A 16511-nucleotide genomic window follows, 5' to 3' on the forward strand; every position below is an offset into this window, starting at 1 on the left:
CGATCGGGTCGAACGGGGGCTCGAAGGTAGAAGTTCGTTCGACTCGTTCGGACGAACGAAAATCTTGCGGAAATATAGAATTCGTTACATTTCGTCGCGAGATTTTTAAGCGAGTTCAACGAAAAGCTTGAGTCATTTTATTCATTCCACTGTATCCGTTGTCAAATCTTGTACAGTAATGTCTCCCTTACCGACGCTTAGATTGTATACGAAAATGGACAATTTGGGAAGAGGGGATACGATCGTTCGAGCCTTGCGGCACGTTTTTATAGTTACCAATTGCCAATAAATATCAGAACGAGCCAAAATGCTCGAACAATCGTATCTTCTCTACCTAAATTAGTCCATTTTTGTAGACAATCCGAGCGTCGGTAAGGGAGACATTGCTGTACTTCGAAATGTTCATTATTTTCCGCATTATAGGTGTCTAATTTGTATCGTTCAAGAGGGTCTGGTAGCCCGTAAATAAACATTAATAATTATAACAATGATAATGGTAACAGTAAGTTTCGCAACTTGAACAGCTGCGGGACAAATTACTCGTCGCGTACGCCTATCCTATCGCCAATTGGCAATTAGCGGAACGGTATCTTTATTTGAGAATTATCGACCAGTGACATTCTTTCGAATCTTATATATATGTACATACATATTTACACGTTAGCGTAGAGTTCAAGAATTCGTTGAAGAATTCGTTTGGGAACGATCGCTGATTTTCAGCTTCCGATCAGAGGGAAATAGATTGATATCCATAGGAGGAACAGGATCATCAGCAGCAGCATCATCTTCGACCGGAAGGGATCCCAACCGACCAGGATATACTTCGGCATTTGAGGTTCGTCTCGCCGATGGAACTGAAACGAAGCATCGATGATCGACCGACTTCTTAGATTTCGATTACAACGCGATCAAATGAGCCGTTTCTTTTGAAAGTGGCATAAGTCACTTTTTTTCCTTTCTTTTTTAATGAAAAGATACCGCTCGATTGTAATTAGTGTTACCATTAACTCGATTTGTTTGAAAAAAGTGACTTATGCCACTTTCAAAATAAACGGCTCAAATAATGAATTACTTCGCCGTCGTTGCCGGCGTCGTCGATGTCGTCGTCGTCGACTTCTTCGTTCCTCCGCAGGCTCTGCGTACTCAGATTCTTCCTCATCTCCGTGGATTTGTCGCGAGTAGTCTTCCGACTGCCTCGATCCGAATTTTTCTTGGGATCGAGAGATCGATCTCTCGATGGTCCGGGTTTCTCCAACGCGACCAGCCCGATCACCACGCTGGTATCGGCCTTGGCTAGTAATTTGTCCTTTGCATCCTTGCCGGCTTCTTGGTTGTCGCTTATCGTTGCGTCCTTTGACGCGGCATCGTCTCCTGTTTTTCGATGACAGCGCAAAAGGTAAAGCTGTCGATTACGTGGTCCCCATCGGTTTCGATGATTTTTAAATATGTTATTTATTCATCGAATTTATACGAGAAGTAACCTATTAATTATGAAATAAAAAAAAAATACGGAGGTTTAGAACATATTGGTACAAGGTTAACCCTTTGCGGACGAGGATTTTTTGAAGTACCAAGAATATACAGGGTGTTCCAAAAATGTCTCGCAAATGGCGGGTTCCTCGCGTCATTTGAAGCAACTTTTTCCTTTACAAAATTTTTCTCCGAGGCTTCGTTTACGAGTTATCAACGAAAAACACTGACCAATAAGAGGCGAGCTCGGCTGGCGCGCGGGCGGTCCAGCCGACCAGCGCGCGAAGCCCGGTTCCGCTCGTTGGCTCGGTCGCCTCGCGTCAGTTGAGCTCGCCTCTCATTGGTCACTGTTTTTCGTTGATAACTCGTTAACGGTGCCTCGGAGAACATTTTTGTAAAGAAAAAAGTTGCTTCGAACGACCCGAGGAACCCGCCACTTTCGGATTGCGAGACATTTTTGGTACAGCCTGTATTCGTCAAAGAATCAAATTATGTATAAAAGACTTAAACGAAAGGAAAGACAATATATCCTTTGTTGCGCACATAATCAAATTATACGTTCGCTACTTCTAGAATAAGACATATAAAACCGGATGTGGACAGTAGGCGACGTTCGTCGTCGTAATGTTAAATAACAAATAAGATAACCGGAATTCTTCAAATCAATATGTCGAATTTGATAACACGTATAAAAATCGTCGAGATCAGCGAGTATCCACAGCGTCAGCAAATTTTCATAAAAACCAAGACGGTCGAGCAACGATCGTTCTCTTCTCAAGAGGAGAAACGTCGTCCAGCATAGAACTCGGCGTCGATGCGCCCCGGTTGGAGACCAACCTAACCTATAACTCGAAACTTCTTACCTTTTCCGGGATCCCTTCGTTCAGGGTCAGGATCAGGACCGCGTACTTGAGAAAAAAAGCTCTGCAAGTACCGCGCAATCTTCTCTCTTTCCTGCTTCAGATTGCCGACTCGGTGTTTCCTTCGAAGCATCTACCGCGAAACCTGGCAACGCGTGATCTTCCACTTCGTTCAATGATCGACGTCCGAAATCCTTCGCGCTCTGTAAACGACACGGGAGTCGGATAAGCATGGAGAAAAGTTCCCGTCTCCCGCGCGGACGGAAACTCGTAGAAGATACAAATTCGCTTTACCTGTTCGGTCATACCGAGAGACCGCGCCGTCTCTCGCACCTTCCTCGATATCGCACTAGATGAATACGTCGGGATGGATCGGATGCCTGATTATGCAGCGTGAAATCCCGTTTCCCGTCGAACCGCCAGGCAACTCGCTCTCCCGTTCGCAGAAACGTAGTTTTCTATGAAACTCTCAAAGGTGTCGAGGAAAACTCCTTTCGTTTCGCTGTCAGAGCGTCATATATTTGAAGTGCGCATCCGGCGGACTTCAAGGGCCTCCGCTATAACCTAGATGGTCGATCGTTGTTCGAAAAAGAAACGTTCGGACAATTTGTGCGGGCTCGATCAGTGTTTGCACGAAAATAGGCTACGCGAGGAGTGGGACGGTGACGTATGCATCATTATAGACTGGACTCAATCGTGTTTTCTCTATCGTAAATGGCGTGCACTTTCGCATCGATTTTTTCAATCATCCACCACACGCTTTCCAACAGAATTTAAGGCGTATTAGCTAATATCGCAACGTCATTATAGTCCGTAGAGATTTATCATATTAATTTAATGAATTGCAATCCGGAAATGGCGGGTTCCTCGGATCATTCGAAGCAACTTCTTCCTTTACAAAAATGTTCTCCGAGGCACCGTTAACGAGTTATCGACGAAAAACAATGACCAATAAGAATCGAGTACGGCTGACGCGAGGCGGCCCAGCCAACCAGCGTGCGAAGCCCGGTTCCGCTCATTGGCTCGGTCGCCTCGCGCCAGCCGAGCTCGCCTCTCATTGGTCACTGTTTTTCGTTGATAACTCGTTAACGGTGCCTCGGAGAACATTTTTGTAAAGGAAGAAGTTGCTTCGAATGATCCGAGGAACCTGCCATTTCCGGATTGCGAGACATTTTTGGGACACCCTGTATATCTTATTATATTTAACTTCTGTATTTTTCTTTTTTGTTGTAATTTGGTAACTACTGGGTAACTTCCCGGAAATATATTTCATAAATAAATAAATAAATAAATAATAATTCTAAACTACGATCGCAACGCGACGTTAGAGCCTCTGTCTGATCGTGGATCCTTGCGTAGCCTATTTTCCTGCGAGCACCGGGCTCGATTTCGGGTCTGAAGAATCATCTGAACGTCGCGTTCATTCGAACTGTTGCGATTTATTCGAACATAAACAGACAATGGATAAAAATTGTTTGACCGGTTACAAAATCGGCAATAGTATTCGACTGGAAATCTGTTTGGGGATCGGGGCCGGGCCCGCAACGCCGGGAAACGCCAGCAAACATTTTATCTATGGCGTGACGCGTGTCTAAAACTATTTGTACAAAATCAGTGCCGCTCACGGTGAAGAACGTCGTCGCCGGTTTACATTCGTTTGTCCGAGCCATCGAAAGAGACGCTCGGAAAGTCGGTGTCTCGCGGTTTCACGGGGAATTTCGTCATCGGCACGCGATCGCCGCGCGTCGGAGCATAATAATCGCGGGAACGCAACGGTCGGTGACGAAACGTTCCTAGCGTTGCGTAATTTTTTCCGCGATCGCCGCGACCGGTTGTCGAACAACTATTACTTTCGGATCCCGTCGTTCCGTCTCGAACGCGGCGAACCGCGCTTTCGGGGCCCGGCTGCGATCGAGCGAAACCGGAAGGAAGAAGCATAAACGATCGCGGAACGCTGAAGCTGCCGCCTCTCGGTCTCGTCGAAGCTCGACACACACGGCCACGATCTTTCGATAACGCATTGTTCCACACGTCGCACACGTGTCGGCCATCAGTCACGATCCGCGCACGAAATCCACATGTATGTCGCACGACTTCCTAGCAAGACGTATGCACAAGATGTCCCTTTCAACGCCGCCTAACGGCGTTCCGTTGCAAAGTTAGGGCGTACAGCAATGGTATAATATATATGGTATTATACCATTGGTATTATATATAATATATATATTCACTCTATAGAGTTTATATAGACCTATAGTCCATCCACGGGAGCCTAACCCCCGATTCGACGAGTCCCAGGCCGTCCTCTCGGACCTCTCGAAATCGGCGATCGTAAACACGATGAATCACAGACGCGAGATATCACTGACACGTGGATGCGATGGCTGCTGGCCTTCTCCGTCGTCGTACGTCCACGCTCGAGTAGTCGGTCCCCGATTCACAGGATTCCATACTGCGCTAGGAACGTGTAGACGACCACCCAGAGGACCAAAGCGACGATCACCGAGATCAGGAAAACGGTCTTCAGGAAGTGCCACGGGCTTTCCAATCTGGACTCCGAGCGGCTGGCCCAGGCCTTGCACCCTCCGTCCCTGCATGGGATACTTCCTGGCTGCGCAGGATGCGTCGACGACAATTTCGCCGTCGAGGTGGCGACATTGTTGGTCGGCGAAGCGGTCTTCACCTCGGCCAGCTCGTTCTCTTCCGCGTCCCTCGGCTTCGTCTTGGTCAGCTCGAGCCTCGACAGATTCTCCATCTGCAAACCGTTCGAAGTATCGTCGATTGCAATTATTCACCCGTATCGGAGACGGGAGAGGACTTATCGTTCTCCGCTATTCGGACTCGGATAGTTCGGAGAAGTGGAAACACAGATAAGGACGTGTTTGTTGGCCTGAATTCGTCACGGTTATCCAGACACAACAACAGCCGCTGCGCCGTTCTTTCGGAGAGATCGTTTTCTCTCCGGTTAAGCGACGGCCCACGGAATTGGAACGACGAACAAATTGCCGATCGCTTGCCGAACCAACGATTTCTGCGGACGCGTCGTCGCCACGTACGAGGACGGAAAGAAATTAACGAGGCATCGCTAGAGGACGAACATCGATAAAGCGTCGCGAAGAACGTTTGTTCATTTGCTAGTATAATTTTTCGGCGGAACTCCGATAGAGTCGTCAGGTGTAACCCGAAGGCGAAAGCAGACGATAACGAAATACATGTGCGTGCATACAGATACATATATCTGTTTCGCGCGGTTTCTGACCGGGGTAGACCGCAGCTTCCTCCTTTGCAACGCGATCTTATCTCCCCGATAAAAATAAATCGTTTCGCTGATGCGCGCGCTTTAAAGCGATTCGTTTAAAGAGCCATTCGCCCTCGGAGGTCTACGGATTTCCTTGGAAGCGAAATATTGGGTTGGCAACTAAGTAATTGCCGATTTGTTCGATGAAATAAAAGATTTTTTTTTTACTTGGAACGAAGTTTAATCTGTAATGTACTTTCCAATTTGTTCGACGACCTTTTGCCGTCTCTCCGACAACTTGAAAATTCCACGCTCGTAGAAAGTCTGATCCTTTCCAGCCAAAAACTGAGTTAAGCGAGATTTTACAGCGTCGTCGTCGTTAAAAGTTTTACCACGAAGGGAGTTGTCCAGCACGCTAGTGTCATGCACACTAGAAAATTAAAACGGCCGTCACGGTTAAATTACTTATTATTTCGGGTCCGAAAAATTAGTAAATATTCTTCAGACGTTCTAAAGCAAAAGTGAACAGCGTTTTTCTTAAAAATATCACTGTTACGTAGTAAAAAAAAATCCGGAAAGTTCTCGCTTCGTGATTTGTTCAATACTTCGAACGCGGCTCGAGTCCGTCCCGACCGTCTGTCAAAGCCTCGTGCTGCGGGCTCTCGAACTTCGCGCCGTCACCTCTCATTGGCCAGTGTTTTTCGTTAATAACTCGTAAACAAAGCCGCGGATCGCATTTTCGCAAAGGAAAAAGTTACTTCAAATGACCTCGGCTACTCCTCATTTTCGGCTGTTAAAATAATTGTGGAACACCCTGTATATTATAGTATATATGAAGTACATATAATCGAGAACAAAAAACTACTTATCATTTATTTTCCAATGAAACCAGAAATCAAAATTAAAACTTCATTTGCAAATAGGTAATAATAGATCGTTTATTCTTGACAATATTTAAACGACTTATATTTAATTAAAAACTTTGGTTCCCATTTATAACTGAAATCTTACTGTAATTTCTTATTTATTCTTCGATAGACAAATAAAAATTTGCCCGACACTGTACCGTAAACCAAGCTCATCGTGCCAATGTCTTGATTCAGATACTGATAGCTCCATGTGGAGTCGACCGACGCCGTTATCACCATCTTCAGAAGATATCGCGGAAAGTACTGGCAAGACAGCGGTATCTCAGTGACAAGTCCACTGTATCTGCTAATCGCTGTTTCGAAAGTACTTTCAGCCGCGTCGAGCTCGATCTACGTACACGTTGAGCGGACTCGTGTCCGCGAAATTCCCGGCCAGCTTACATCTCGCAAAATTCCTTTCGTTTCCGGCTGTTATTACGACGCAAGCTCGGTACCGATGATCGTCGTTCCTACAAAATTCCTCGAACGGATTCCGCGATCGCGGCGAGCTTGCTTTCTCCGCAAAAGATCGCGCAAACTTCGCGAACACCCAGTAGACCGAGAACAATTTCGAGAGTCTGCCGCGACTCGAATTCAATCAGTTTGCACCGGAGACGAGAACGTTCGACAAAGCATGCTAATGTTCGTAATTTTCTACTTGGTTTCGCGTCGCGAAATATTCCCTGGCTTCTCCATTCGAGATTTTAGAAGAGGCGACCTGCGCGCCGTTGCTCGAACGCGATACGTCGAATCGGAAATTGAGAGGGTCAACGATTCGTGAACCCTCCGTCTGATTCCATCGCGAGGGTGTCCGGTCTTTTCCCGTCGTATACGCGCGCACATAGACGCACGTAGTAAGTATAATTTCCGTGTCCAGCGGCAAAGGGGTCCACGGGAGCCTATCGGAGTGGGGGTATAGCATGGTCGCGCAGTGGGGGTATAGCGAAGAAGTTGTGTCAACGATCGAAGAACTTATGATAGAAATGTGATAAAGCGATGATCTTGCAGAAGATCGCTGCAGAACAAGAGAGAAATACAGAGAATGTAATACGAACATACTTTAACCTCGAAAATTTAATGTTAAACTTGAAATATTCGAATAAAATTGCGATGTATCAGATACCGTGTACGCTTGGATTTTCTTTTTTATGACATACCGTACGTCATTTCCCGTAGATTTTGACACGCTGATCTCAAATCCGGTCGCAAAATTTATCCACCACTTTGAAACGTCCTTCGAAATATTGGACAAATCGGAAGTTGGAATGTTTCAAGAATATTTCGAGTTTGACATAAATTCTCGAGGTTAAAGAATGTTCATGCTATTTTTTCTCCGTTCCGCAACGTTTCAGCTTCAACGTAAAAAAGAAGAGATCATCGTTTTATCTCGTTTCTACCGAAAGTTCTTCGATTTTCACGCAATTTCCGTCACTGCGATCCATTGCGCGTTGCACCGAATCGCATTCGAAAAAGCGAAACGGGTCGAAAACAAACTGAAGAAACATACTTTTTCCTAGAGCGACGGTTCTGCTCGTTGCGCATACTTTTCTCGGCGCTTGGACACGATATTTGGCCTCGTGTCGCGACGATCGCGAGTCCCGTTGTCCCACGAGAAGAAAATCGGACGCTCTCGATCGCCTGATCTTACAATCCCGGTCGAAGTCTCGGTAAATCCAGTCCTAGCGAATCGACGATGTATATCCTGCTCGGTCGCGTTCGAAATCGAAACAATTGCTTCCGTTTAACGCGGAGACATCGGGGCCCGAGAATCGTATCGGCAGACCTAATCGTCCCACACGACCGAGGCGGTCGTTGTCGTCGCACGATTCCTTCCGATTTCCATCTTCGACCGATTCTTGATCACGATACGACGCCGACATACGTTCCTTGACACTGCGAAGCGAAACAACGAGGAAGCCTACATCACGAGTAGGTGGTAGTTTACTCGAGGACGATGCCATGCGAACTGACCGGCTGACCGATTACGTCGCGCCGCCTGCAATTGCGGCGGCAGTCCACAATCGTCGACGCTGACCGGGGCTCGTTATCTCGGACCTTATCAACCCTAGCACCTGATCTTCCGTTATCCCTGCTTCGTCTTCAAGCAAACCGATCGATCGCGTTCCGTGATTTCTGCGAGCAAGATCGAAGATGCGCCGTCTAGGGTAAGTGTAGGTATCACTGCGGTTTCTCAATGAAGGAGAACTTTGGACAGAGAAAATAAGACCTTTTACGCCAATAAATTGACAAGTTCAGCTATATCTATTATTCTTTAATTCATTTATAATTATTCTATTATTCTTTAATTAATTCTGAATATTTACATTTCTCAAAATATTGAATATCGCTGAAAGCACGAATTTCACTAAAAAGAGTAACGTAAAGAAATCATACGTGTGCATATACAGGTGTCCCAAAAATGTCTCGCAATCCGAAAATGGCGGGTTCCTCGGATCATTTGAAGCAACTTCTTCCTTTACAAAAATGTTCTCCGAGGCGCCGTTAACGAGATATCAACGAAAAACAGCGACCAATAAGAATCGAGTACGGCTGACGCGAGGCGGCCCAGCCGACCAGCGTGCGAAGCCCGGTTCCGCTCGTTGGCTCGGTCGCCTCGCGCCAGCCGAGCTCGTCTCTCTATATCATATATATAATATATATATTATATTAATTATATTATTATATATTAATATTATATATTAATTATATTAGTATATTAATATATTATATATATATATATTATAATATTATATATATATATATATATATATATAATAGATTAATTATTAATTACCAAAATTTAAATCAACGTTTTCATAAGCTTCCGAATATCAAAAGTCTATAAATGAATTGAAACTGCGATTTTGCTGTCACTTGTACGTCATAAAGACTTTATCACTTCTATAGAATACCGCAGAATTCGGTGCGTCTGCAGTAATGCCCACACTTATTCCACCCGGATCGAGTAAACAGTGCACGCTGCCGCGCGCAAGAAACGCGACTAGAACGTTAAGTTATCGGGAAAGCGAGCGAATTCGGGAAACGCGTTCGAAATCTCGTTGAAAAAGCGAGACGATCGTTGTACGAGAGGATGCCGTCGGCGCAACAGGTCTCAAGGATGCGGCCAACTTTCCGGAACGATCGCAGATAGAATACCTTGCGTAATCCGTCGAGGCTCATCCTTCGTGTCGGTACGAAGCTCTCCATCTACGCTGGAAAATCCTGTCCGAAGGACACACCAGAGAGTAAACAAGACAAGGATGATGAACGACGGATCGGTCGCATCGGCCGAAATTTAACCCCACGACATCCCGAAATCGCGGGGTCACGACGATCGACTGAAGTCTGTCCTCGGACGATCGAGCTCGCAAATTCCACTCGATTCTTGTTAATGTTTTTCGCGATATTCGATACTCGAGAATTTGGGTGAACTTCTAGCCCGTTGATATAATTCATTTATTTATTTAATTATTTATTTATTTGTTTTATGGACAAAGTTCTTTCACGTTAAGTGATATAAAGAATTTTATATAAAAATGAGAGTGGCGTATAAATTAATTATAAGATGTATACAATTTTAATGATTGACTCTGGGCGAGCTTAATAAAAACGATTTAAAAGAGATTCGCGATCCATTGAAGAGATAATTTGAGGTTGAGAACATCTATTTATAAACTTTCCGGCGACCGGTACGGGATGATGTAAAAGTGATTCTTTGCTCCCAAGTGTTTTGCAGGTAGATGTAACTTAAGGAGCTACAAGATCGTAGGAAATACAATAGGATTATTGATCATTTTAAATAGACGAATAATTTCTGAAGATTTCTGCGATTTCCTACACAAAATCAGTGCAATCGTCAGGTAACTATTCCTAAATAAAAAATGAAATTAATAACATTTGCTTGCAATCGTACGCATTCTTTCCTCTCAAGTGTTTCGCAGGTAAATGTAACTTAAGGAGCCGCAAGATCGTAGAAAATACACTAAGATTACCGATCATTTTAAATAGACAAATAATTTCTGAATATCTTTGCGATTTCCTACACAAAATCAGTGCAATCGTCGGATAACTATTCCTAAATAAAAAATGAAATTAATAACATTTGCTTGCAATCGCCCGCAAAGGATCGATTGCAAAAAACAACGTGGAGCCTATATAAAAGAAAGGAGAACCCAATAAGCGATAGATTCGAACGACATATTGGTCTCGCGGAGATCGTGGCTCGAAGAACCGAGGCATCGATCAGGAGAACACTATCTCGGCCGAGCCGTGAAGTGAAAGTACGTATCGACGGATTCTCAGCCGAACGCGGCTGAGAATGAAAGTTGTTGCCTTATCGGAGACCGTCAAGGCTGCCGATACAGTTGAGGATGTTTACACAGACCGGGTGTCAAAAAAAAAAAGGTAACTGCAAGAGACAAAACGAGTTCGAGCCGCGGCGAAGGCGCACGCGTAATTCATAATTGTGTTTCGGCCGAGGAACAGAGGGAACGAACGTTTATTACCTGTCGTTATCCACGATTATCCCGAGTCGCGCGAGGTCATGCTGACGCGATGCAAAGAGCAAAAGAGGCGCGTGTCACTGGAACGCAATTGCATCGAAATACTCGCCGCTGTGTTTCCGCAGCGCATGCTATGCGCTACGAGCAAATAGCTCGAATAAATTATCCTGAATAGATTATCCTAAAATAGCTCGAATTATTATCGAATATTATGTATCGCGAACGGATCGTCGGCCACCGCGTAGAAACGATTCCTCGCGTTTGTTCGACGAACGAAATTACCTGTTGCGGATGCCACGTGTGTTGGAAGAAATTCTTGAAGTACCTCATAGCGGACCGATTTTCCTCGATATCGGCGATCACCGCATCGTAGTATACTTTCGCTTCAGATGTTACGTGCCGATCCGTGCCGGAGTACAATTTATTTATTTAGGTTTCATCGTCGTTTTTCTTGCCAAAGATCTTCTCCCATCGGCGGATGTGTTTTTGCTTTTGCCAGGATACTGGCGCGCGCACCGACTCGGTCACGAAACCGCGATAAAATCGATTCGATCGGACGAAATCAACAGTGCACACACTCGAAAGATTCGGTCGACGTTGACGGCTTCCGATCGACTTCCATCGACGTCCGGATCGCGGACCATGAATCACGGGATCCTGGATCGGCGAGCGAAAGTTTTGAAGCGTGCGCCACGGTGCACGCTCGACAACTAATGAAGTTCGGAGTCCGATCGCGGCGAGACGGAGCACGTTCGCCGTAAATGTCACCTGCTCGTTACCTATCCGCGGTTACGCTTGTTACTCGCGCGTACAAACGAATTTGCAGGCAGCCAGCGACGTCGTCCCTTTCGAATTACTGAGAATTTATTTACTTTCGATTTAACAGCTAGATTGCCCAAGGAAGTCGTTTCGACTGCTTTTCAATTTCAATTGGAAAAAAGATTATGCATGTAGTGATACAATTTCTTAGAATTTTGTGACCTTTTGTACAACATATAAATGCGTTTATTAATACATGTAGTTATATTATATATTATATTATATATATGACGCTATTAATATATATATACATATTATAATAATAGATAGATAAAGATAATTAATAATAAAGATAATATATATATATATATTATTATGTATATTATATATATTATATATTATAATTATACCTATATTGCCCAATAGCAGTCGTTTTGACTGCTCGGGAAATTTAAAATAATCGAATGATTCTTATTATTGAACTGAGTAAATTTCTTATATGACCAGTTTGGCTCTGTATTGAAATAACATTCTTCATTTTTCTCGATTACCGTTACATGATAACATACAAGTACATAATAAATCGTCGATTTGGGCATATACTAGATAAGTTGCAGTTGCTCAATAAGCTGAAGTAGTACTTGTTATACGTATCTTAAATTTCTTTTATTGTCAATATTTACTAATAACCTGTTATATAACTGTAAATAATACAAAAAAATATTAGAAATTAATTTTAAACAAATTTCTTTACTCATTAGTTATTCTTGCACAATGCAGTCATTTTGATTGCTTTTGGGCAATATAGGTATATACCGAGTCCGTTACAAATATAATTGTAAATATTATACACGTGAGATGCTTACGGTGATGGCAATACGGTAATGCAAAAAGATTGGCAAAGTAAAATAAACATTAGCATGTGACACAAAGTAAAAAAAATAAATATTGGCATTATCCCAAAGGGTTTAACGGGTTTGCAAACAAATAAATAAATTATTCCGAGATGCACGATTCGATGCGAAAGAAACATTTATCTTTCGGATATGGAAATTGATTTTCCTATCGATATGTCGTATGAATCGAAATTCCTACAAAGGCACTTTCGACGCAGAAGAATCGAATCGTCTTGCTTCGTGAGAGAAATTATAATCGGTCGCTTCGAAAAAAATCTGTGGAACGGACACATAGATTTCTCCAGTTCGATATTTACAGAGATGGTAACCACATTCTATGCGGATGATAAATGTACTCTGGGACAATAGGGTAACGAGACGTCGAAATTGTTTCCGCGACAAATGTCACGACAAACCATGCACGGTAGGTCCGATCAGAAACTCTTTATTTCGTCATTTACGTATGTACACCTTTCTTTCTTCGAAGCCGTAATCCTAGAAATTAAATAATAATTTTTCTCATATGTCCAACGATCGAGTAAACAATTATTTCTTGATTCCGAAATTCTCGAACGAAAGTTTATCTATCTCCCGTTCGTTTCGAAACTCCGCTTTGTCGATTGCTGATTGAGGACTTCCGGTACTGCGGAGCCAGTGTTTCCTGGAACAGAAGCATGCGCGTTCGTAGCAGTTTAGCGCGGTGTTTCGCACGCTGCTTTATCGACATTCGATAATAATACACTTCTGCTTACATTTCATCGATCTTTGCCTTCTCTCCCTCGAGGCGACCAACCACGGTACCCTGGCTCGTGTTCATACACCATCCTCTTAAACCTAACTCTTTGCCGCGTTGTTGGGTATACTAAATTCGTCACAGAACAATGTACATATGTTGTACTATGTACTATGCACGATTGAAGTACCGTCAAGATTTTGAGAACAGCCGATTGTAGGAAACTAATTTGCCGGCGCATCGAAAATCTATTTGTGTCGTTAAATCATGTATAGCGTGGACGAAGTACAAGAATAAATCCAACATCGTCTTACGAATGCTCGAGACTTGGAATCTCGAGTCGAGAATAGGGCAATCGCTGCAGGGCAAACGTATTCGTCCGCTGTCTGCTCTTATAGCTGCTTTACAGCATCGTTTACGAAGAAGATCGTTATATAATAATAATATTATAATAAATAATAATATATAGTATATATAATATATTATATATTATAACATAATATATAATATATTAATATAATAAAATATTATTATAATAATTATATTATATTAATATAATATAAATTATATATTATATTATATATTATAATATATAATATATAAATAATAATATATAATAAACGTTATATTTTCAACGAAATAGCGATCGATTCTGCTGAGTAAATCGTGTTACAAAAATATTTATTGACATTTGGATTTACTCTTGTACCTTGTACAGCGTGATCTGTGTCGTATTCTCGTGTGCCGTGTGTATCGTCGCGTGTCGCGTCGTATATCGTGTGTCCATGCATCGGTATTATCGGTGACCAAACGATTGCGTCGACACCCGACAGATGTCGTTTCTGTCCCGAGGAAGCCTCGTGAATTTTCGCTGACTCGTTTCTCCGTGTTTACGATTTATCTATCTATCGACATTTTACCATACGCGTTACTTACTCACCTTCCTGAAAAATACACCTGCGCGAAGGAAGACACGTGATTAGAGTCGTCATCGACGTGTACGCGACATAAGAAACTGGTCCTACTTACCTTGCACCCTGCCGAACACCTCGAAGTCGACGCCGACCAATTTCGACATTTTCGGACCGTTATAATCGCGCTGCTTAAATCTCCGATGACGGAACCACGGGGAGGCGAGGAGTGAATTTTTAAATGTCCCTCGACCAACGTTGGAACATCGTTCGAAGTGGCAAACTGTATGGTGCGTCGTTGATTTGCGAAACAAAAGTCAACTAGATGTCGCCATGCGAGGTTATATCAGCTGTTCCGGTTAGTTAATACCGGTATCCTTGGAAACTATTTTCGGTACGTTTTAAAGAGAATCGAACTCGATTTACGGCCGATGCAGGCTCGATGCGAGCCGTGTACCTTTCGAATCTTTCTCGGTGAAAGAATCCTTTCCACGCGCCGAAATACACGGTCGAACATTCAACGATAAGCACTCGTACAAAGTGACCCAATTCTACGCGTTAGTCGCATTTCGGTCGTTGCGCGCTACGTAGAAAACTAACCGAAGTACCACCACCGGTCCGCTTTCGGCACATTAATTCCGAATCTCGTTGCTGAAAATATGAAAAATACTAAAATCGTACAAAAGGAAAATACGTACTACACACTATGAGGATCGTGAAACGCTCGAGATAAGGAGAGGACGCGCGGCACATACAGATTGACGCGTTAACCTGTCGTTTTCGATGTAAATTCGTCCGTCTTAGCAAACAAGAGATTAACGTGCTCGTTGTCCGCTCGGTAATTATTCGGTGGGATAATTGCTTGCGTATGAATAGGTTAAATTTAAAAATGAAATTCCTTCGGCACACGCCTGGTCTATCTAATCGCGGTTACGAGTGTACATGCATGCGTGTACATACAATAGGAAGATAGATAGATAGATAGATATGTATATTAGTGCGGTAGGCACGGGCGCGGGCGCGCAGGTATTGGTCGATGTTCGGAAGCGCGCGCACGGGAGTGCCAGCAAAAAAACTCGCGAAGTACAGAGGCGTATAAGTTGTCCCCACCGCGGCCACCGCGGCCAGTCAGTCTCGAGCTTCGGCTAATACGCGTTCACGGTGGTGTTTGTACGGCGAGATCTCCTTGCTGGTTACACGCGAGATTGTACGGTCGCGCGAAAACCGATCCGAGACGAATCGAGTACAGTGATTCCGCGTCTGCACTGGTACACTACAGCTGGTGGCGCGCGTCGATTGTTCGAACTGTTCGAAGGAGAGGCCTGTTTCGGAACCGATCGGCATCCCCGCGCGCTATGCCAGACGATCGTCTTGGTTCTTCCGAGAGAAACGCGCGAGTCGGTGACGTTTGATCGATGACCGAATCGTTTGACGAGAAGACAAGAACGTTGTTCGATTCGCCGTTCGGCGGGTTCCTGTGTATGCGAACGCGAACGACAACGACGTCGACGACGACGACGGAGACAGCAACGGCAACGGGAACGCCAACGCACACGGGTGTCGGTCGATGAGGTTAGGGTGGCGTACTATTCGCGCGACGAAAATACGGATACGCGATGCGGCTCTGACAGTCGTGGTCGGTCCGATCGTGGTCGTTGCATCGTTGGTCACGCGTCCGGAGACAGAACGGTGTGTGCAGTGGTTGAGGCCGACACGACCGGCGGCCGCGGCTCTTTGACAGCGCACCGTTACAAGTGAGGTTAAACCACCACCACCACCACCACCGCGGGAGCTGGTGCATACCTGTGTGTCCGTACCGTGCATGCGTCCGTGCTTGCCTGCGTGCGTGCGTGCGTGCGCGCGTGCCTCGTGCTCTCGCGTGTGTGTGTGTACCCCGTACCTGTACATCTGACGTGCTGCGCACGGAGAGGACAACACTCGGCTCGAATACGATGACGGCGATGTTAGTGTCCGTGGCGGAGTTGTCGAACATTTTCTTCGTTCTCGCGTTGTCGATATGCTTCTGCGGATTATTCTTATTCATCATCAGGTACTCGTTTGCTGCTTCCTATTTCACCGACCGATATTTACACGGTAATCGCGTCGCCGGCACCGCGGGTCTAAACGCGGAATCGCGGTTTTTAGCGAGCATTTAACAGAATTACAGCGAGATAATATCGTTATCGACGATTCGAATGGGCATCGAACGCGACGGAGAATGTCGTCCGCGTTTA

The 16511-nt window shown here is 44.5% G+C and overlaps 4 protein-coding genes and 1 long non-coding RNA gene across 9 annotated transcripts in view; 2 read left to right on the forward strand and 3 right to left on the reverse strand.

Annotated features, from left to right (window-relative positions):
- Positions 1 to 558: 558 nt before the first annotated feature.
- Positions 559 to 2606, reverse strand: LOC117223350 (uncharacterized). Its single transcript, XM_033475591.2, has 3 exons — positions 2334 to 2606; positions 1073 to 1371; positions 559 to 854 (listed from the first exon to the last, which is right to left on the reverse strand). The coding sequence occupies exons 1-3, from the start codon at positions 2461 to 2463 to the stop codon at positions 717 to 719; spliced, it is 567 nt and encodes a 188-aa protein (XP_033331482.2). The 5' UTR covers positions 2464 to 2606; the 3' UTR covers positions 559 to 716.
- A 1143-nt stretch (positions 2607 to 3749) lies between these two features.
- Positions 3750 to 11705, reverse strand: LOC143258717 (uncharacterized). Of its 3 annotated transcripts, none has more exons than XM_033475592.2 (2): positions 11261 to 11705; positions 3750 to 5085 (listed from the first exon to the last, which is right to left on the reverse strand). In XM_033475592.2, exons 1-2 carry the CDS (start codon positions 11306 to 11308, stop codon positions 4768 to 4770), a joined length of 366 nt encoding a protein of 121 aa, XP_033331483.2. In that variant the 5' UTR covers positions 11309 to 11705; the 3' UTR covers positions 3750 to 4767. The 3 variants fall into 3 exon arrangements, with proteins under 3 accessions (XP_033331483.2, XP_076381135.1, XP_033331485.2); XM_076525020.1 differs by lacking the exon at positions 11261 to 11705 and adding an exon at positions 10982 to 11159; XM_033475594.2 differs by lacking the exon at positions 11261 to 11705 and adding an exon at positions 7984 to 8357.
- LOC143260195 (uncharacterized) lies at positions 8506 to 10100 on the forward strand. The gene is made up of 2 exons (XR_013034325.1): positions 8506 to 8641; positions 9384 to 10100. It is a non-coding gene; the product is annotated as an uncharacterized LOC143260195 (long non-coding RNA).
- A 1357-nt stretch (positions 11706 to 13062) lies between the features above and the next one.
- Positions 13063 to 14527, reverse strand: LOC117223353 (acylphosphatase-1). Its single transcript, XM_033475598.2, has 4 exons — positions 14396 to 14527; positions 14307 to 14323; positions 13386 to 13495; positions 13063 to 13294 (listed from the first exon to the last, which is right to left on the reverse strand). Exons 1-4 carry the CDS (start codon positions 14442 to 14444, stop codon positions 13180 to 13182), a joined length of 291 nt encoding a protein of 96 aa, XP_033331489.1. The 5' UTR covers positions 14445 to 14527; the 3' UTR covers positions 13063 to 13179.
- A 5-nt stretch (positions 14528 to 14532) lies between these two features.
- The window catches only part of LOC117223339 (cell growth regulator with RING finger domain protein 1), a 49563-nt gene continuing 47584 nt past the window's right edge, over positions 14533 to 16511 (forward strand). The window contains exon 1 of one of the 3 annotated variants that reach the window (XM_033475576.2): positions 14533 to 14671. Coding sequence is in view for 2 of the 3 variants with exons in the window: in XM_033475574.2 (XP_033331465.1) it covers positions 16230 to 16327 (98 nt within the window). In the remaining variant the exon portion in view is untranslated. Of the gene's footprint in view, positions 14672 to 15407; positions 16328 to 16511 lie in introns of those variants that run through there. The other 2 variants (XM_033475574.2, XM_033475577.2) reach the window with 2 other exon arrangements.

Source organism: Megalopta genalis, chromosome 10, assembly GCF_051020955.1.
Source record: "Megalopta genalis isolate 19385.01 chromosome 10, iyMegGena1_principal, whole genome shotgun sequence".
In the NCBI taxonomy this organism is placed as follows: Eukaryota; Metazoa; Arthropoda; class Insecta; order Hymenoptera; family Halictidae; genus Megalopta; species Megalopta genalis.